This window comes from Phaethon aethereus (assembly GCF_964289735.1).
Source record: "Phaethon aethereus genome assembly, chromosome: 28".
NCBI classification, from domain to species: domain Eukaryota; kingdom Metazoa; phylum Chordata; class Aves; order Phaethontiformes; family Phaethontidae; genus Phaethon; species Phaethon aethereus.
The window spans coordinates 1,453,819-1,474,677 of NC_138604.1; the positions used below are offsets into that span (position 1 = coordinate 1,453,819).

The window sequence follows — 20,859 nt, forward strand, 5'->3', positions numbered from 1 at the left end:
GCAATGAGGTTGCCCCTCAGCCTCCTTTTGTCCAAAGACAAGCCCGAAGCCCTTAGCCAGTCCTCATAGGACATGCCTTCCAGCCCTTTCTCCAGCTTTGTTGCCCTCCTCTGGACACAAAGGGCAGTTTTGTCTGGAGACCGTTCCTCCTTACTGATCACAGCTGCCCTGTCTACAACATGTTTGCTGTCCTGATTTTTCCTTGTTTTACTTCTCTTCCTTCCTTTTTGGTTGGCCAGTCCTAAATCTAGATTTCAGTCTTGAGACCATGGGTTTGTTTCCATCTTCAGTGTCGGGGAAGGTACCTCTACATCGTATGCCACTGCCAGGTGCAAGTGTGCTCAGACTTTATTCGGCCTTCCAGGGATTTGCACCAGCTCCTATCCAAAGGCCTCATTAGCCATGCTAACAAAATCAGCCTCTTGACAGGCCTTATTAGCTTGTGCTCAGTGCTATGCTAACACGATCGCATGGCTTACAGACAGGAATTGGCCTTTGTCCTCTCATCTGTGTGCAAATGGAGCCAGCTCTCCGTGGCATATCTTGTAGACAAAGTCTGAGTGACAGTTGTGTCAGTGACTGTTAGCGATGCAGTGACATGCACTGCCCCTAATCACCAGGGAGTTGAAGGGGAAGTGGGTGAGCATCAGTGTCTACATGTACTTTCTACATTTATTTTCCACATTTTGTCAATAGTGAACCAGTGCTCGTCCCGTAAGATGCCATAGACAGCAACCAAAAGTGTGGTCTGACCATGTGGTCTTTGTTTTCATCTGGTTAAATGTTGGGTGTCTTGGGCAAAGGTGTAGGCTGTTCATGTGTCTTTCCAGCAGCCTTTACCCAATGGTGTATGTGACTTCATATTTCTTATGTAGGCTGCAAGAAACCCGTGTCTGCATCGGAGAAGGAGATGGAGTGGGCACAGATGGCATGTCACAGATGTCTGGTTTATCTGGGAGATCTAGGTAAGAACAGCATCATCTTTCAGGGCAACCTTTAATACGTTAAAAAGATGGTGCCTGTACGGTGTTGAGTCCATCGTTGTTAGTCATCAGCCATAGTTACTTGCAGACACTGGTTTCCTTCAGACACGTTTGTAAATAGCTGCTATAAACTGAAATCCTTGTGGATAACTGAACCACAACAAATTGCAGAAGCTTTGTTTTTGGGCAAGTAGGCAAGGAGTTTGCTATTGATAAATGGCTGTATAAGGCTGTGTAAGAATGGAAGCCTTCGCTTTTATTTACATTGTTTGGACAGTGTGAAAGAAACTCAAAGTGGGCTGTCTTCTCAGTTCAGACTTGCTTTAAAGTTGTTTTACGGAGCCACTGTCATCAGCACAAGTGTGACAAAGTTAGATTTGTTAAGCAATGTTATGAATCAGTCCAGAGTGGCAGGCCACTGCAAATCCCCAGGTTTTGTTATTGCGCCTGGCTGCATGTCATCCTTTTTATAGCAGATGTGTCTGTCCCACAGTCACGACCTGAAGTGTGTGGTAAGTGTGTCAGCTTCTCGATTGTGAACATGTGGGAGTGAAGGCAATGAGAAAACATGTAACTGTGTGAAAAACAGCTATTTGAAGTGTGGCGCGGGTAAATGCACTTGACACACAGCAGCCTTCAAGCTCTTGAAGGATGTTCGGCATATCGTTGCGCGTGAATCAGCCCAAAAATGGCATTGCAAATAAATGTCTGACGGGGGTAGTAAGAATGACTTACCTGACTGGTGGAAATGTGCTCACCTCTTCACAATGCTTTCACCTCGGGTTTCCAAAATGCCTACTGTTGTCAAAAAAAAGCCAAACCAAATCAAACCAAGCCCCTCCAGTCTAGCCACAGACAGGTATTGTATTAGGTCAGCTGACATGCTTTACATTTCACACTGCTGTAGAAGAATATAGTCTGAGGTACTGGAAAATGGGGCACAACTGAGTTATTTCAAGGATAAATGAATCTGCACTTAACACGTGGGGCAGAAGAATTTCTTCTTTTTGCTTATATGCTGCCTCAAGTGTTGAGGGATATCCCCTTTGCATGAAGTGGCAGGGCTTGTGATGTGTGGAATAGTGCAGCAGAAATACAAGTGCTTCAAACGGGCCTGGTGAACCCTGTACATTTTGCCAAGAGCAGTTCTTTGATGGATTTGTTGACTTGGCCAGTATTTCTATTTTTGTGGCATTTTTAATCTGTAGGGAAACTGTGCTTCTCTGCAGAAGGGAAGAAAAGACACTGCCTTCTGGTTTCTGATGTGTAGTGTGTGGTTTTCTTTCAGCTCGCTATCAGAATGAACTGGCAGGTGTGGACACAGAGTTGCTGGCTGAGCGGTTTTACTATCAAGCCCTTTCTGTTGCACCACAAATTGGTGAGTGAGCTACCATGAATTTTTAGTCGTTAAAATCATGTTGCCACAACCTAAAAACAATACTCTGTGATATTACACTGGTCATGTTTATATACTGCTGCTGAGAGGAGTGGTTTTATCCTCTGGTTAAAATTACTTCCTTCTTTGAGAATGCCTCTCTTGCTGGCAAGCCAAAGAGAGGAGTTAAAGCAAAGGTGCTCTTCGCCAGTGGTTTCAACTTACTCCGCTGATACCCTCTGAGAAGCTCAGACTTCCATGAATGTGGTAAAGTTGTGCTTGCGTGGCTAAGGGAAGATCCAGTTGTCCATTGCCAGAAGCAGAGCATTATTGGTCATCTCCATCTCTTTACCCCCGCAAAAAAATCTCACATGTTGCTTTCTCCTTCAGCAGTGACTACTTTATGAGAACACATTGTGGCAAGACTTGAAGGCCTGTCTTGTCTTAGGAAGTGGTCAATTCCAGAAAAATGTTTTCGCTATGCTGTCTTTGCCGAGTTCTCAGAGTTGTTTGGCAGGCTGATCCCAAATACTAATAAGTGACAAAAATGTATGGACCACAGTGAGCTGGAACAGAACTCTTTAAATGCTGATAAGATGATGTCTATGTCAAGAGGAACACAGAGTCAAGGCTATGGCATTATTAATACAGAGGAGGAGGCATTATTTGCTCTGTTTTCTTATGTAGATAACTGGCAGGAAGGTACAGAGGATCTAAAAGCACTATAAAACAGGAAAAAAACCCTGGGTGGTGGAAGGATTGAGTAGTCCAGACCTTTGTACTGCAGCTTTACTACTTTTTGTGTCTCCTGGCTTCCCTCCTGTGTGGAAATGTAGTGAAGGGGAAAAGATCTGCTTTCTAGCAGGGCCATCGGAGAGTTGTAAGTTAATGCCATTGCACCTCTCTTTCCTGACAGGCATGCCCTTTAACCAGCTGGGGACGTTGGCAGGGAGCAAATACTACAATGTGGAAGCTACCTATTGCTACTTACGCTGGTGAGTGTGAGGATCTTGGCTTTCTGAACAGAGAATGAGTGCACTGTGGTTGCTGGTGCCAGATTCTTTTCTCCTTTACTTTGGACTTGTGACTGTTTTCGGCAGATGAGTTTCAGGGGAGGGGGAAGAGAGATGGCTTTATTTCACCCTTGAGGAGGACTGATAAGAGCGTGCCTTGGTCAGACCAAACCATCCCGATGGTCCCTAAAATACATGTGCAGGTCTGTATTTGAAGGGCAGGGTTTCATCTAAGACCCTCTGTCTGTGCTAGAGAGCCAGGTGTGAAGGGGAGTGGAGGTGCTGAGTGAGGCACCCCACATAGTGAGGTGGGTGGAATTCAGTTAACTGAAGATGGCCTTAAGGCGCACATTTGAAAAGGTGTGTAAACATTGCAGATGGAGCTGCGGTGCACCTTGAAGTGAGGTTTGCAGACATCAGTGGGAGTTTAAGTAGCCCAGCATGTTCGAACAAAAGCACTAGGTACCTGTGTTCATGCTTAGATGCCTGAATAACTTTCTAGTGAATTAAAGGCATAAAATATGAGCAACCTTGTGGCATAGTAACTTTTGATGTGTTCTATTTTGGTATGTCAGTATCCAGTCTGAAGTGTCCTTTGAAGGTGCCTGCGGGAACCTGAAGCGGCTGTATGACAAAGCAGCCAAAATGTATCACCAGTTGAAGAAATGTGAAACCAGGAAGTTGTCTCCAAGCAAGAAACGGTAAGAAGAAAAAGAAAAGGAGAGGAGTGCAGGCTGAGGGTTTGCAATGCCACCAGTGTCATCCTCTGGGTTGAGAGTAGTGTCTTTCTGGGAGGTGGGATCTGGTAGATGGCCCATTTGAGGCAGTGACTGTTGCCAGAATTTTGAGAGCCCCGGTCTAGATCCCATTCTTGATATCTCAGGTCATAATTTCAGGAGAAAAGCTAAAAGCTGGTTAGGTATAGAGTTTGAGGTGAGAGATTTTCTCACTCTCCCCTGGAGCTGGTGACTGTTCATGAGGGTTGAGGCATATTGCTGAAGGTTAGAAGTGTATAAGCTGTCTTTTTTCCTCCAGTTTCATCAGAGTGTAGCTTTCCATTGAGACCTAATTTACCTATTAATAGAGCTCTGTTAGTCTAGTCCATCTTTATGACTGGGTACCTGCATTACAGTGTTTTCTTCTTAATTTTTTTAGAGGCAAAGACATTAAGAGGTTGCTGGTGAGCTTTATGTACCTGCAGAGTCTTTTGCAGCCAAAGAGCAGGTAAGGTTACCGCAGATTATATTTTCTATTGATAACTCACAATAGCAGGCATTCAGAATTGGAAGAGACTGTTCACTGTAGGATAACAGTGCCTGTCCTGAGGCTTTCTGCCGAAAGGTCCAAGACTTTAGTTTTCTGACCTTGCAGGGAGAGTGAAGAAGATTATCTTCCAAGGGAGGCTGAAATACCAAAGGGTTAAATACTTTCCAACTCTGGATAAATCAAGCTAGTAGCTGAGTGAATGCTGAACTCCTGCACCTCACAGCTCATCGCTGTACTATGACTTTAGTGTTTTCTTGCCTTGTTCAGTCATCAGATGCTTTTTCCTGACAAGCACTAGATTTGGGCTGATAGGACAGCAAAGAGTCACTGTCTGTACGTGTTCAGGGCTGTTCAATGCATTTGGAAATCTGTAACCAAATACCTTGTTCAAAGAAACAAATAGCATAACCTGTTCACGTTAGAATAAAAGGAAAGCTTTGTATAGTTGTGCGATTATTTTTTTTTGCTTAGATTTTCTCTGTCTTGCTGGGAGGTTTTCACGTGATTGTAAATTAATATCTTACTGCTTGAAATAGAGCAGGTGTTTTAAAGAGCTTATACACAGGCTAGAGTTAAACTCATTGTGGAATAGTTTAGGTTGGAAAGGACCTTCTAGGGGTCCAGTCTTCCCCCAAAGTAGGGTCCGCTGTGAAGGTGGATTCAAATGTGAAGTCAGATGAGGTTGCTCAGAGCCTCCTCCAGCTGAGCTTTGAATGGATTTAAGGACAGAGATTCCACACCTCTCTGGTCCCCCTTCCAGTGTTTGACCGCCTTCACTGTGGAATTTTTTTCCTTGCATCTAGTCTCATTTTCCTTTTCTGCAGCTTGTACCCATCGCTTCCCTTCCTTTTGCTGTGCAGCATTGAGAAGAGTCTTACTCAGTCTGCTATAACCACCTATTTGGCATCTGAAAACAGAAGATTTTACCCCCCAAGCCTTTTCTCTTTTGAGCGGAACAAACTCGATTGTCTTTGCCTATTCTTATATGTCATGTTTTCTATTCTCCTTATCAGTCTTCTGCTGGACTAAGTCCAGTTTGTCAGTGTCTTTTTTGTTTGGTTGGGTTTTTTTTATACTGGGGACACCAAGACTGGATGCAGTACTCCAGATGCCATCTCATGAGTGCCAAACAGAGAGGGATAATAATTTTCCTCAGCCTGCTGGCTGTGCCTTTGCTAACGCACTCCAGTATGGGATTAGCTTTCAAACATTATACTGGAGTGGAACTTAAAGGTTCATTTAATATCTGCTTAACACATTTAGTGCATAAGAAAACTGGAGATTACTTCAATTTACCAAGCAAGTTGCCCCCTGAAAAGGATTTGCTAGCTGTTTTGCAGACAGGTTTTGTAACTAGGAGACTCCCATAGCCCATTATACTGAATACCGTGGGTGCTTTCTTTAAAGTAGCTACAGAGGATTTTGGAATATTCTTACAGGGCTGTAAGTTGGAGCTGCAAGAGGAGGAAAAGTTGAGTCCGCAGTCTGCGTGCTGTGATGTAATCCTTTAACTGAGCAGTGGATCCAAAACTTTTGCTACCTTTAGCACTGAAGTGCCCTGTGTATCTTAATGGCTACTGCTTGAGTTCCCAGGGAAAAAGTCATGCATTTCGTTGACCCATCTTTTTGCAGGGAGGTGCTCTAGTTATTGTTCGCCTTTAGTTTAGTTGCTTCGAAGAGGAAAACATAATCTGGTTCAGCTCACTTGCTTCCCATAGCTGCTGCCTGCAGTATATTCTCTGATACTTCATCCTATCTAATGCTAAAGGATAGTGTAACTGCCAGTTTTGGTTCGGTTTCCATGCAAACATTGCCAAGCGCTTGAGTCTTGAATAATAATTCTTGTTGTTTTTTTCCTGTTAAGCTCTCTGGATTCTGAGCTGACATCTCTCTGCCAGTCTGTGCTGGAGGATTTCAACCTGTGCTTGTTCTACCTGCCTTCTCCTCCTAATCTGAGCTCAACTAGTGAAGATGAAGAAGAGTATGAGAGTGGCTACTCCTTCCTTCCTGATCTCCTGATCTTTCGCATGGTGATCATCTGCCTTATGAGTGTTCACAGCCTCAAGAGGGCAGGTAACCAGTGCTTTATTCAGCCGTTCAGAAATCTAGTGATTAACATTCAGCAGTCCAGTTAGGCTGAAGATGTTGTCTTAATTGGCATTCACATTTTGAACTAGCGGTCAGTCTTCTCCACCTCGTTATGCTCTCTTGTTGCAGGTTCAAAGCAGTACAGTGCAGCCATCGCTTTCACGCTGGCCCTCTTCTCTCACCTGATAAATCACGTCAATATTCGCCTGCAGGCAGAGCTAGAAGGGGAAAATCCAGTCCCAGCCTTTCAGAGTGATGGCACAGGTAAGAGAACAGACAGCGTAAGTTGGGTCTCCCCAGTTGCCTGTCTATAGGGCTGGTTTTTACTTTCCTAAATCTCCCGGGCATGGGTTTTGTAGTGTAGTGCATGAGTGGTGTTAGAGACATCTTGATCTTTGACTGCTGGGCTGAAGTCCCCAAAGATGGGTCTCTGCTGAGACCGTCTCCACTCAGACACTGTCTGTGAGCATCAGAGTCATCACAGGATGAAAATGCTGCTTTCTTTGTTGTAAGGGGTTATCTTTCTGTATCTCTTGGCAGCTCATTCATCATCTGTTTACCCCAATCTGTGCTCCTTATTTTCTGTCTCTCTATTTGCTGTTATTTACTTGACTCTCTTCTCCTCCACTGAGGAGATGATCTCAGGTGAAACATCTGGGCAGAGCAGTGTCTGAGGGAGGCAGGCGCTGCTCAGCATATCTCATCTGTGCTCAGACAAAACCAAATCTTTAGTTTCTGAGGGATCCTGTTGAGTGGAGAATAAAACTGATGAATCTTTCCCCTGCAAACAGTCAATCCGTAATATTTCACAGAACACAAGATTATAGTTTTCCTTGTCAAAAGCAACAATTAATGACTCCTCCCCTGCATGGGTTTTGAAGCTGTCAGGGTGACACAGGGCTGCTGGAAAGTCTGGGAGCATGTTGGCCAAGGAAGGGATTAGGTCCACTCAATCTAGTTAGCAGGTGGAGTGGCTGGTTTAATCAAACTGGCACATGCCTTTGCCCTGCTTGGTGGGTCACTTGGTTCTCTGACTGTGGGAGGCTGGGGAAAAGATTTAAGATTCAAGTGTGTATTTTATGCTGGTTAGCAGCATTCAGCACTGAAGCTGCCTGATAATGGAGCAGCACAGCTTTGGGCGGTAGGAATCCAGGCTTCTCAAGTCTTTCTGGGCACATCTAAAAGGAAAGTGAGTCATTCTTCTAGGGTTTCCATTGCAGTGATGGCTGAAATTCGCACTATTGGTTCCCTGGGCTCAGGGCTGGCAAGTGGCTTGTGTGACACATCGGGACTTTCTTAACTTGTGGTCTCATTTTAAATGCCTGCAGATGACCAGGAGCCGCAGGAGCTATTGAACTCGATTGAGAAGGAGGCTGAAGTTGACTTGGCCAATCATCAGCCCAGTGAGGAGCAACGGAAGAATGACTGCAAAAAAAGCAAGAAATACTCCCGCCTCTCCTGTTTGCGTCGCCGCCGCCACCCCCAGAAGGTGGATGAGAGTGACCTGAGTGAGGGCTTTGACTCTGACTCCAGCCAGGGCTCCATAAAGGGCAGTGACGGCTCAGAAAGTGGCTCAGAGAAGAGTGACGAGGAAGCAGAAGCTGCTTTTGATGTGGAGACAGACTCTGACATGAACAGCCAAGAATCTCGGTCCGATTTGGAGGACATGGAGGATGAGCCGGGTGAGGGGGGAAGTGGTCGAGGCAAAAGTGGGCCCAAAGAGGCCTTAAAAAACTGTGTGGATGGCAATGGGCTAGGGGACTCCAAGAGCCCAAGCATCTCTAAAATAGAGGCTCCAGATCCAGCAGTCAATGGGCCGGCTTCCCTGAGCACTAATGATGCAAGCATAGCCAGTAATCTCCAGGCCATGTCCACCCAGTTGTTTCAGACCAAACGCTGCTTTCGCTTGGCTCCCACGTTCAGCAACATCCTTCTGAAACCGAACAGTGAACCACCTATCTTGAAGGATGGACTAGAAAGCAAGCCATGTGTCAATGGAGATCTGGAGAAGCCCAGCTTGGCAGAGCAAGGTAAGGATCAGCCACCTTGTTCAAAATATTTGTTGTGGCAGCTCTGTGTAGAAAACTGCAAGCTGTAGAGTCTGTTTGCTAAAATCCGCCCCTTCTCATGGTGCAAGTTCTCCTTCGGCCAGATTTGGAGAAGCAGGTTGCCCAGGTACTGGGCAGGTTTTGGGCTGGGTGTTTCCTGAAGGAGAAGCTTTACTCTTACTGCCTGATGTTCAGGAGTACATCCACTGAGCAAAGGAAACACCCGCAGCCAGCCAGGGTTATGTGTTGGTCTGCTCAACAGACTAAATGCTGAGCAGCTCTGATAATACAGAGGATAATTCAGCAGGTATTAAAAATTTGGATTATCTTCCTTTTTCCCATGGGAAATATCTGTAATCAGACACTTACTAGCACTTCTGGTGATGGACAGTTCCGATGCAGTCCAGGAAGTTCTCCATGAGATGTCAGATTATCAACCTGCAAAGCTCTCACAGGAGCTTGTCTGTAAGGTGTGACCTAGGTGCATGTGAGAGGAGTTGAGGGCCTCTTTCTGTGACCCTCTGAATGCTGCCTTGCTGAGTGCTCAGGGCTGAACCAAACTGCAGACGCACAGCAGGTGGAGCTGCAATGTCTCTATTACCACGCAATTTACACAACTGAGTAATGTTCTGGGAAAAAACAGCTTGAAAGGGAGATCTGATGCACTACAGGGAGTTGTTTATATTTCAGATAAAACCACATGGGCCTTTTCAGTCTTGTTTGTCATTCCTCCCAGCTTCCCTGGAGCAAGGAAACATTTTTGGATTGTGCTGCCAAATTCAATGGGCCTGCAGCACTGGCAAGATTCAGGCTTTGCCTGGGCCAGGATTTGAAGGGGGAGTATTAGATCATGTTAATGTTTACTGGCTCTCGGCATTGCTTCATAGCCACTTGAAAGAGATGCGGGTAAAGGAAGAAGCAAACGATTTTTGGTCTGTTTAACGTTTTCCTTCAATGGGTTACACAGATGTTGCAGCTCCAGGAATGTATTTGAATAGTGTGGCCATGATACCTTTAAAGATGTAGAAAATGAGAAGTTGAATGAGCCAGGTTGAGTGAATTAACCCATGTGCTTTTTAGTTTTGAGCTCTCCTTGCCTCAACTGTGCTGTTTCAAAACTCGAGCTATTTAAAGGTCTTAACACTCTATCAACGATGGTTTCTGAATAAATTACTTCCTCTCTTTTGATTCTGAGGGTTTATTGAATGATAATTGATATGTGCAATTAAAATAAGGGACAGTAGCAAAATGCGTCGTTGATTCCCAGCTTGCTGCTACCTTGACCTCTGGTCACTCATGCAGCTAGCACACAATTTCACTGGCAGTGGCTTTGAGATCCTCACGTCTGTAGAATTACAAGATTGCAAACCATATTCAATATTTCAAATCACCTGGGCCCTGGCTCATAAAATAGCCCTATCAGTTCCTTTTCTTGCATAGCCCAAAGATTGGTGCACACTGACCTAAACAGTGATCATGGGCTCTTTTCTTTGCAGTAAATGGTACAGTCCTTGTGCTGGCACATGCTGCTTCCCCCTGCTCAGCTAGTGAGCGTAGCAGAGGCTGCTGCAGGGGTTAAGGCATTTGTCAAACTTTCACAGGGAGGTTTTAGCAATCTTCTCCTAACAAAGAAGAAAATACAACAGTGATACACTCTTATCACTGCACAGGGGACAGGGAACTGATTTCATGAGAATATGTGGAGGCACCAAGAAGTTCAACTCAACATTTACCAACCCAGTGCTGTTCTCGTACCAGTCGGGCTTGGCTTTTCAAGGGGTTTAATGCCTGCCATCCTGCTTTTCCCTTCATTTTCCAGATGATGTGTCTGACTCCGAAGAAAGCATTTCAAGTAACAAATCCTTCAGGAACGAGCGATCCCTTCAGGAGAAGCTAGAGATTGTGACCAACGAAGGGCTGCTTCTCACTGTCAAGGTGTTCCTGGACTGGCTGAGGACAAACACGGACCTCATCATCATGTGTGCTCAGGTGGGAACTGTGCTTTGTGTTCGGTCCAAGGCTGCGTCTGTTCAGTTCCCCTGGACTGGGATGATAAGGGCTGGGATGAAACTGCTGTCCCAGTCCTGGACAGAAGGTGATGTTAAATACCCTACCAGCTGAATTAAGATAATCTTGACCTAAGAAGTGTAGTGAAGTTTACTCTGTATAAAACGTTCTGAGGTCTGTGAAAGATTCTGGAAAGCCCAAGCGGCCTGGTTGTTGCATACGTCTGTCTTGACGTTTTCTGTGTCCTTTTGTGTTTTGTTCCTGCAGAGCTCTCAGAGCCTGTGGAACAGGCTGTCTGTGCTCCTGAACCTTCTGCCTTCTGCTGCAGACCTGCAGGAGTCAGGTACTGGAGAAGAAAATGGCAATGTAATGTTTCAGCAAGCCTAGTCATCAGTGGTTTCTATAGATCCCACGGAGAGAGATATACCAGTAGCAGTTTGCTTATAAGCACAATGGGAAGCGACGTCATGCACGTGTTATTTTTGTGTTTAAACACCATTCCAGTTAAATACTGTCCCGTAGACTTTAGCTCTATTAATTCATTATCTATGACTGACAGTATACTGAAACACTCAACATCCGTGTGCGTGAAGTCCTTGTGTGGCTAACATGATTGGAATTAACTGTCAAGACCATAACTTTTTGATCCTCCTTCAACACATGCTCCCAGTACATGTGTAGCTTAAAACTTCTGCCCCTGATCATTACAGATTGTGTACCTTAAAGCAGTGTTCTTCTTTGTCCCTACATCAGTTGTTTAAGTCACCGTATATTGCTGTGCTTCCCCTCCATCCTCTCCAGGGCTGGCCCTTTGTAATGAAGTCAAGGACATTCTGAGTGGTGCTGAGCTCCCAGACCTGAAAGCCAACTTGCTGCTCCCAGAAGATGTGGCCCTGCGAAATCTTCCTCCTCTGAAAAATGCACACAAGAGGTTTAACTTTGAGCAGGACCGGCCCATTTTCTCAGCAGTTGAGGAGGTGAGTCAGGGTAAATCCTGAATCTTGGCACAAGCTGCATTTCCTTTTCTGGAGGTGCAGCCTGTCGTAGCTGTGCAGCCGAAGATCTCGTTCTTTCTTGCCAAAAAAGACCCCGAACTAATTCAAACTTTTGAGTCTAAGATGGGTTCATGGCATTGGTGGTTGCTGCAGTCATCTGCGTATCCAAAAATCAGTGTTCAGAAAATTGCCTTGCCTTCCCTTCCCTGTCAGAGTCATTACGAAAGGAAGCAGAGTCACATGTTGGCAGCTTTGCTGCATGAAGTCTCCCGGCCTCCGGGTCTGGGCAGAGAGTTATTATCTCTGCCCTGTCTTGAATGAAAGGAATTTGGTTGGAGCTGCAGGATACTTCCTGTGATCCTTCTCTAGTAAATGCAAAAGTCAGTGAAATCTCCCTTCGTGTGGCCCTCTGTGCCCTCGTAAAGCACTTCTGTCTGTTTTCCCAAGCAGAAAGGACCAAGGTGATTGTTTCTGGGTAGTGGAGGTGTGCAGAAAAAGGCAATTGTACTTCTTGTGTCTTGCCTTGCTAGACCAATCCGCTTCCTTTGGAGCAGGGAATATGTTAACATCTTCTGCCTCAGTTTGAGGGCACTGCGCTGATGTGTGCCGTGGGATCCATGTTTGTTAAATCACAGTCCAGCTGACTGAGGTCTTGAATGTCATCTCAAGCTGCCGGGGCAGCTGGAGCAAAATGCAGCAATCTCACATCCCATGTGAGCTCACCATTTGCTGCCTTTGCTTATTAGCTCAACCGAGAGTAGTGCCTGCCTCAAAATCAGATATAAATTGTTGTTTTATTTGATTCCTCTTCCCAGCACTGAGGGCTTGAGCAGAGATTTTTCAGGGAGAGCCTGTTGAGGTTTTCTGAGGTTTTCTTGAGCTGGGGAAACCCAGACTGCAAGAACTTCTAAGTTCTTCCTTCTGGCCACCTGTAGGCTTTCCTGCAGCCCTCTCCTGCAGTCTCTGTCTTCAGAAGCACATTTCCATCAGAAATGTTTCCTTTGGATTTTTTTTAATAGCAGTTGCTGCCTCTTCCAAAAGCGTGAGCTGCAGCGTCGGAGCTGGCTCAGGCTACAGCCCCCATGGGGAGACATGGCTGGTGATTGCCTGTCTACTTCTTTGCAGTCTGTTGTTCGGATTTGCTGCATTCGGAGCTTTGGCCACTTCATCACCCACTTGCAAGGCAGCATCCTGCAGTTCAACTCGGAGCTTGGGATCTTCATCAGCATAGCACAGTCAGAGCAAGACAACTTGCTGCACCAGGCCCAAGCCCAGTTTCACATGGTGAGTTGGCAGAGGTGGGCTAATTCTCCGTACTTGGCACAATTTCCTGTAGATTGTAACTATAATCACACATCTTTGGTGGGAGATGAAAGTTTTGCTCCTTAAAGCAACTCAAGTGTCCCCTTTTCACCCTGTTTGTGGAAGCATGTGCCAGTGTCAGCTTGTGTGTTTCCTGCTAACTGATATGGAAGTGTTTGGGGTTTGTTTTTGTAACCAGGCTGCAGAGGAAGCTCGTCGGAACAGGCTAATGAGAGATATGGCTCAGCTTCGACTGCAGGTAGGAGATGCTGGTTCCAGCCTGAAAACTTGCAGGGTAGTGGCTGAAATGTCTGAAACTAGAAAGGGAAGGGGGGGGCACTCTGTTCTCATCCCACACAGAGGCAATAAATCTGTTCTGCAAAGACAGAATCACAGAATATCTTGATTTGGAAGGGACCCGTAAGGATTACTGAGCCCAACTCCCTGCTCCTCACAGGGCTACGGTACTAAACCATACGCCTAAGAGCGTTGTCCAGACTCTCCTTGAACTCTGACAGGCTTGGTGCCCTGACCGCTTCTCTGGGGAACCTGCTCCAGGGACCGACCACCCTCTCAGTGAAGAACCTTTTCCTGATGTCCAAACTGAACTTGCCCTGGCGCAGCTTCATGCCATTTCCTTGTGTCCTGTCTCTGGTCACCAGAGAGAGGACATCAGCACCTTCCCCTTCTGCTGCCCACCTTGAGGAAGTTGGAAACTGCTGTGGTGGGTTGACCTTGGCTGGATGCCAGGAGCCCACCGAAGCCACTCTGTCACTCCCCCTCCTCAGCTGGACGGGGGAGAGAAAATATAACAAGAAGCTTGTGGGTCAAGATGGGGACAGGCAGAGGTCAGTCAGCAATTACCATCACGGGCAAAACAGACTCAACTTGGGGAAATTTGTTTAATTTATTGCCAATCAAAATCAGAGTAGGATAATGAGGAATAAAACCAAATCTTAAAACACCTTCTTCCCCCCCCATTTCTTCCTGGGTTCAACTTTGCTCCCGATTTCTCTCCCTCCTCCCCCTGAGCAGCACAGGGGGACGGGGAATGGAGGTTGTGGTCAGTTCATCACGTGTTGTTTCTGCTGCTCCTTCCTCCCCAGGGGGAGGACTCACACTCTTCCCTGCTCCAGTGTGGGGTCCCTCCCATGGGAGACAGCTCTCCACGAACTTCTCTGACATGAGTCCTTCCCACGAGCTGCAGTTCTTCATGAGCTGCTCCAGGCTGGGCCCCTCACGGGTGCTGTCCTTCAGGAACGGGCTGCTCCAGCCTGGGTCACCCCACGGGTCACAAGTCCTGCCAGCAAACCTGCTCCAGCCTGGGCTCCTCTCCCCATGGGGCCACAGGTCCTGCCAGGAATCTGCTCCAGTGCAGGCTGCCCACGGGGTCACGGCCTCCTTCGGGCATCCCCCTGGTCCAGCATGGGGTCCTCCCCAGGCTGCAGGTGGAGATCTGCTCCAGCATGGAGCTCCATGGGCACAGCCGGCCTCCCCATGGTCTTCACCACGGGCTGCAGGGGAACCTCTGCTCCGGCGCCTGGCGCACCTCCTCCCCCTCCTGCACTGACCTTGGTGTCTGCAGAGCTGTTTTCATATATTCTCACTCCTGTCTCTGGCTGCGAATACCGTGTGCTGACTGGTTTGGCCTTGACCAGCGACAGGTCCGTCTTGGAGCCAGCTGGCACTGGCTCTATCTGACACAAGGGAGTCTTCTAGCATCTTCTTGCAGAAGCCACCCCTGCAGCCCCCTGCTACCTTGCCACATAAACCCAGTATAACTGCCACGAGGTCACCCCTCAGCCTTCTCTTCTCCAAGCTGAGCAAACCAAGTGGCCTCAGCTGCTCTTCATAAGTCTTGCCCTCGAGGTCTTTCACCATCTTGTCTCCCTCCTCTGGACACTCTTTAATAGTTTCATGTCCTTCTTATATTGAGGTGCCCAAAACTGCGCGCAGTACTTGAGGAGGGGCTGTACCAGTGCAGTGTAGTGGGACAATCGCCTCCCTCTGATCCTCTGTCTGCATCCAGCCCTCTGCTTCATATGCTGGGAGGTTGGAAGGGCCTGATGGAGCTTTGCAGGATGAGTCTTGCCCTGTTTGATCATTTGTTTCAGCAGAAATGTGAAGGAAGTGTCTCTGCATGTGTGTTTTTTCAGTTGGAGGTTTCTCAGCTGGAGGGAAGTCTCCAGCAGCCCAAAGCACAGTCAGCCATGTCTCCTTATCTTGTTCCGGACACCCAGGCCCTCTGCCAGCACCTGGCTGTTGTCAAGCAGCTGGCCACCAGCGGGAGGTTCATAATCATCATCCCTCGAACAGGTATGTGGACTCCACGTCAAATAACTAAGCCTGCCTTCCCCTCATTCCCTCCTTGCTAGGAAGCAAGCCCTCTAGGCCAAGGTGGTGGCTTTCTTTCCTGCTGCTGTGTCCTTTACTTCAGCTGGAGCAGCTGAAACACCATTTCCACATGTCACTTTTGGGGCCTGTTTTATGTGTGGCCCATGCTTGAAATCTAACATAGTGAATCAAAGATAAAGAGAGGCCCTGTTTACCTTCCGCTTCGTCTGCCTCCTGTGGCAGCCACTGCTGCCGTGCATGAGAGAGAGTTCAGTGGGTGAGGAATTCTTGACACATCTGGGTTAGTTTGCAGAAGTATAGCTGTAAGCCAGATGTTTCTGCTTTTTTTTTTTTTTTTCCCCCTGTTAGTGATTGATGGCTTGGACTTCTTGAAAAAAGAGAACGCAGGTGCTCGGGACAGCATCCGGTATCTGGAGGCAGAGTTTAAAAAGGGAAACAGGTGAGAATGGGAGAGTGATGTGATTTGCCTTTGCTTTTGGAATGGGTGTATTTTGGGATGGAAGAAAATGCCAATGGTGGGAGCAGACTGTGCACCCCTTGGAGCAGAGTGAGGAGTGGGCCAAGGGAAAGCCAGGCCTCAGGAATGCACTTGGCGAGAGGGAAGGTGGTGAAGTAACAGATTTGGCAGCTGGTTCTCCAGATGCGCTTGTAGTTGCTGCTTGGCCATGAAATGTAGCTGCTTCTGAGGAGTGGAGGGAGTTGCATCTCTTTATCTGTATATAAAACTGAACGGTACCTTTTACTGATGCCCTGGGAGTGCTGGAAGAGCTGTACTGCATTATTGCCTAAGTTAGCTGTAGAAAGACAAACAGCTGTGCTTCTGTGAAGGCAAACTGCATCTTCAAGGCCTGTGTCAGGGCTGTTGGACTTTGAAACACTTGTGGTATTGTGAACTGCACACAGGGATGGTGATGAAACAGGGGAGGTGATCTAAGGGATTGCACAGGGGATTCCTTGGGCAGGCCTTTGGGTGTTATTTTGGTTGATAAAAGCCAGCGTTGCGAAAGGGTCCTGCAGCACCTGGTGGACCTGTTGTAGGGCATTGACTTCAGTCTGTGACGGTCTTCGTGTGAGCTCAGTGACTGATCTTTCCTTAGGTACATTCGTTGCCAGAAAGATGTTGGGAAGAGCTTTGAGCGGCATAAATTGAAGAGACAAGATTTAGATGCCTGGTAAGATTACAGCATCTGCAGATGTCCGAGCCTGATTCCCAGCAGGCAGGTGGCTTTGGGGAGAGGTGTGAGCACCGGGACCCATCATGCAGCTTGCTTGATTTGGTGCTCTATGTGAGTAATTATAACATTCCCTGGAGAGAGTGTTAGGACATCTATCTGTGCATCTTGCGTAGCACCAAATGCTTGGTGCTAAGAAGGGCTGCAGAGAAGCTCTCAGTGGGCGACAGCGAAACAGTCCTGCTTTCCGCATGTCCTCCTGAGCACGTGTGAAACTTTGCACAAACAAGTGGTCTTCCCTCTGACTTTCCCCTCTGTTTTTCTTTTCCTGCATCTGTGTGGCAGGAATCTCTATAAAATACTGGACAGCTGCAAACAGCTGACAGTGTCCCAAGGAAGCGGAGAGGACGACACCACAGGAATGGTCACCATCATCACGGGCTTTCAGCTAGAGGACCCAAGCACGTTCTCAGCGCCCATGCAGGTCAGTAGCTCTTTGGTTGGCTGAGATGAGCCTTTCTGCTTCCTAGCAAGACTAAAATGTGGTTGATTGGCAAGAGAGGGTTTTTTTTTAATGTTTTCTGCCTTGGGTAGTAGCTGTCCTGGATCTCCCAAATTTAGTTTTTAAGTCGTGGTTCCTATTTCCTTGAAGGCCCCTTGATTTGTCATGCCTTTGTGGTGCAAAGTATCCTGGGGGAGGTGGGACAAGTAATTTGCATGTCTGTGCAGGCCTCTCGTGCCAGAGCAGCTTTAGCATGAAGGAAAACTGGGCCTTTTAGCTGTGACAGACTCTGCCTGAGGATCTCCAAGTTGTGAAGGGCAGCACTCTTGACAAGGCAAGAAAAAAATAACCTGTTTTGTCTCTGCTTGCAGTCTGCCATCCAGGCAGCCGCCAATGCCAGCGTAGAAATAAAAAATGTTCTGGAGTTCTACAAGCAGTGGAAAGAGATGGGTTGATGTTCAGAAAGGCATCAGGTTGGTGTACCTTTCTCTCCCCCTCTCGGAACGTGCAGCGTCTGAACGAAGGAAACAAAAATCTGGGCCACACTTAGACACGAAGAAGCAGCAGCAGCAACAATAACAAAAATACCTAAAAAAAAAAAAAAAAAATTTCCAATTTGGGCACGCTCACAGACACCCTCCACCTGTATCCCGACCAGACGGCTGTACATCTCCGACGGCGCCAACTGCTCTGAGAAGAGAGAGGCACCTCGGCACGGCTGAGGCAGAGCTCTGCCCTTCTCCCGGTCGGCAGAGATGGGCGAGAGATGGGCAGTCATTCATTCCCCTCTCATTCCTCCCCAAAGCTTGCTTGGCCATCTGAAATGGGCAGGGGGCTTCTAAAGTGTGGACTTGACTTAAATGAAACCAAACCAGGACAGCAGAACTGGAGCCCTCCTAGCTTGGGAAAGAAGATCCAAAGAGTGTTTAGCTCTTATTTGGCAATCTGGTGACAGGAAAGCAGATTCCCCCACCCCCCCCACCCCCTTCCTTTGAATTAATGATTTTTCAAGGTTTTTTTTTTTTTCCTTTTAATTCTTAGTTTTTATATATATAAATAATACTAAAAAAAAAAAGAAAAAATTGAGTTCCTTTGGTGTTCTGGATACTCTGCCAATGTCAGAGAGAAAAGGAAACAATTATGCTATTTAAAAGGGGGGTAAAGCTCTTAATATAACTTTTTTTTTTTTCTTTGAACGAGCATATTTATTTCCTTCCCTGTCCCCCGTGGAGCGGGCTCAGTGCAAAGGGATGTTGGCCTGCAAGGAGAGAGCAGTCTGAAGTGTCCCGATGGGTTTTGGTGCACATCCTTGCTCTCCTTCCAAGCTGCATGCTTCATGAGCGACAAGATTGACCGGGCTGCTTGAGAGAGGTGAAAAAGACTCTGTTCCTCCTTCCCCAGTCCCTCCCACTTCTTTGCTTCCAGCATTAGACCTTGGAGAAGAGGAGTGGAATCCAACAGAGTTACTGGACGATAGAGTTTAAATCTGTGTGGGATTTAAACACTGTTAAGGCTCAACAACCTGGCTTGAGTGTTGTGACCCTGGGATGGAGCAGACATCTCCGAAGGACCCAATGCCTCTTCGTTTTTTTCTCCCCCCCCTTCCCCCCTCCCCCCCCCCAAAATCTTGCAACGAGGTGCGGAGGAGGAAGTGGGATCTCAAAGCCATTATCTCTTCTGCTGGTTGTTCTAACACACCACTGCTGCTATGCCATGCTAGAGAGGGTGGCAGAACTTGCGTGTTTGTATCCCCCCTCCTCGCATCACTCCAGGGCAGGCAAAGGCAGCGCAGTCATCACCACTGCCCAGGACTGAGCTCACAAACAGCTCCGTGCTTTTTTTAGCATCCTAAAAAGAAGGGATGACGCTACCTGGACGGATGCTGGAAGAGCTAATTCCCCATGTGACCTGTGAGGGACCTCTCAGACCTCCATCCTGACAGCACCTCAAGCAACCTGTGTCTGACCTCCTGTCGCACGCTGATGCTTGGAAATGAAGAAACGGGTTGCTCCCAGGACAGCAGAGCGGTGGGAGATGGGCTGAACAGCCTCTTTGTAGTTCATCTGTGTCGATGTACTCCAGAAACAGATGTCTTCATCCACGTGAACTAACAGCAGCTATGCAAGTAAAAACCACTAGTCTTCTACGTTTGCGTGTTTTTTCACTTGGGCCAGCCAGAAGCTGCTACAAAAGGGGCATAATATGGAAAGACAAGTAACATACTCCAATCTGTGCAGACTTCCTAGCATGATGCATTGTACTGGAGTGGCAGGATGTTCTTTGTTTTCAGGTAAAAACTAAAAAAACACAAAAAAACAAAAACAAAAAAACCAACCAGCACAAGTCCCAGAGGATTCATTTATATTCCAATTTCAGTTCCTTTGCAGCATGCAGCCTTGTAGCACAGCAGAGAGAAATGCTGAGCTTTAAGTTACAGCTGAAGCTGGCCCTACAAGGTCTGTACCTTGTGATCTGAAAGGCAAGTGGAGTGGGGTAGAGTGGCAGGGTTTCCCTACAGGTTTTTCCTTTTGCAGCTTCTGAAACTTGCGGTGCTTTTCTAGGCTAAGCCAAGGAAACAACATAAGCAGAATGGCAGGTCAAAGACACTGGATCAATCTGGAAATCTCCTTCTCAGCAGATCTAAGATGGGCTGTGAAGCTTGTCAGTCAGTCTTTCCTCCAGTGCTGCCAGTGTTTTTATTTGAAGCCATTTGTTTGTCTTGCTCATTATTTTTGTTTGATGGGCTGGGGGGGGGGAAAAAAGAGGATCGCCTTGTGGGACTCGTCCTTCAGTGCATGAGCCAGAGCAATGTGGAGAGCAGAGTCACCTCCCCTTCTGCCCCTCTCTTGACTTGGAGAGTGTTGCTCAGTTACGGTGAAATACGCTCCTTGTTCGGTGGAAGCCTGGCTCAGTGGGATGGATAGCTGCTGGACTCTGCTTTTTTTTCTGTTTGGTTTTTTTTTTTTTTTTTGTAATCTGCTGCTTAAGAAAACCATCCACCTCCTTGCTGCAGAGCATGTCAGAAGGGTCTGCAGCTCCCTTCTGGAGGTCTGCTGAAGCCCGGCTGTGTTTGCAGTCCTGAGAGGCCTAATTGTCATTCCCTTCTGGCTGCGTAGCATGAAGCGTGCACTTGAGGTTGGTAAAGAAAAGAGCATTGCTTGGCTGAAATCAAACTAGCGAAGAGCTGGAGGCATTCCTCAGCTTTGCTCTGGGCCAGGTATTCCCTTGGCCCCAGCCGGAGCTTGAGGGGATAAAAGAGCAATGCAAATAAAGCAGCAATCAAAAGGGAATGCCTGTCGTGCCGATCACAGGAGTCTCGGTTCATATAGCTCCCCAGGCTGCTGGCAGTGTGGGATGAGAGCTGGGAGCCAAGTGCTGTGGAGTCAGGGCAGCAGACGAGGTTGGTGCTGTCGCTTGAATGGGGTGGGAGCAAGGGGTCACAGCCCCGTGCAGAAGATGGGCTTAACAAAGTCCATCCATGTCCTGAGTCAGCCTGGCTTGTTTGGGCTGGACACAGAAGGCCGTTTAAGAACAAAAGTAAATAAACTTGACATTTCTGTAACAAGACGTTGTTGCTGAGCTGCAGTGAGCCTCACTTAGGGGCCCCATGGCAAAATCCGAGGGCTTCTTTCTAAAAGGCAGCAAGGCTTTTGCCTTCCTTTCTTCCTAACCATCCCTTAGTAACCACCCTCGTCTCCTGAGGGGTTGTTCTAATGTTACCCTGAAGTTTTGCACACCTGGAGAGAAGGAAAA

General features: G+C 47.3%; 1 protein-coding gene across 1 annotated transcript in view; it reads left to right on the plus strand.

The window, feature by feature from the left end:
• The window catches only part of SMG5 (SMG5 nonsense mediated mRNA decay factor), a gene marked incomplete at its 5' end in the record, with an annotated part of 29,651 nt that extends 10,759 nt beyond the window's left edge, over positions 1-18,892 (plus strand). The window contains 18 exons of the mRNA XM_082011434.1: positions 876-965; positions 2,272-2,361; positions 3,275-3,353; positions 3,947-4,072; positions 4,527-4,595; positions 6,502-6,710; positions 6,855-6,989; positions 8,054-8,755; positions 10,593-10,762; positions 11,048-11,123; positions 11,582-11,757; positions 12,901-13,059; positions 13,277-13,336; positions 15,234-15,393; positions 15,781-15,871; positions 16,530-16,604; positions 16,950-17,088; positions 17,478-18,892. Of these exons, the coding sequence (XP_081867560.1) occupies positions 876-965; positions 2,272-2,361; positions 3,275-3,353; positions 3,947-4,072; positions 4,527-4,595; positions 6,502-6,710; positions 6,855-6,989; positions 8,054-8,755; positions 10,593-10,762; positions 11,048-11,123; positions 11,582-11,757; positions 12,901-13,059; positions 13,277-13,336; positions 15,234-15,393; positions 15,781-15,871; positions 16,530-16,604; positions 16,950-17,088; positions 17,478-17,561 (2,690 nt within the window). The 3' untranslated portion in view covers positions 17,562-18,892. The remainder of the gene's footprint in view (positions 1-875; positions 966-2,271; positions 2,362-3,274; positions 3,354-3,946; positions 4,073-4,526; positions 4,596-6,501; positions 6,711-6,854; positions 6,990-8,053; positions 8,756-10,592; positions 10,763-11,047; positions 11,124-11,581; positions 11,758-12,900; positions 13,060-13,276; positions 13,337-15,233; positions 15,394-15,780; positions 15,872-16,529; positions 16,605-16,949; positions 17,089-17,477) is intronic.
• Positions 18,893-20,859: the final 1,967 nt, after the last annotated feature.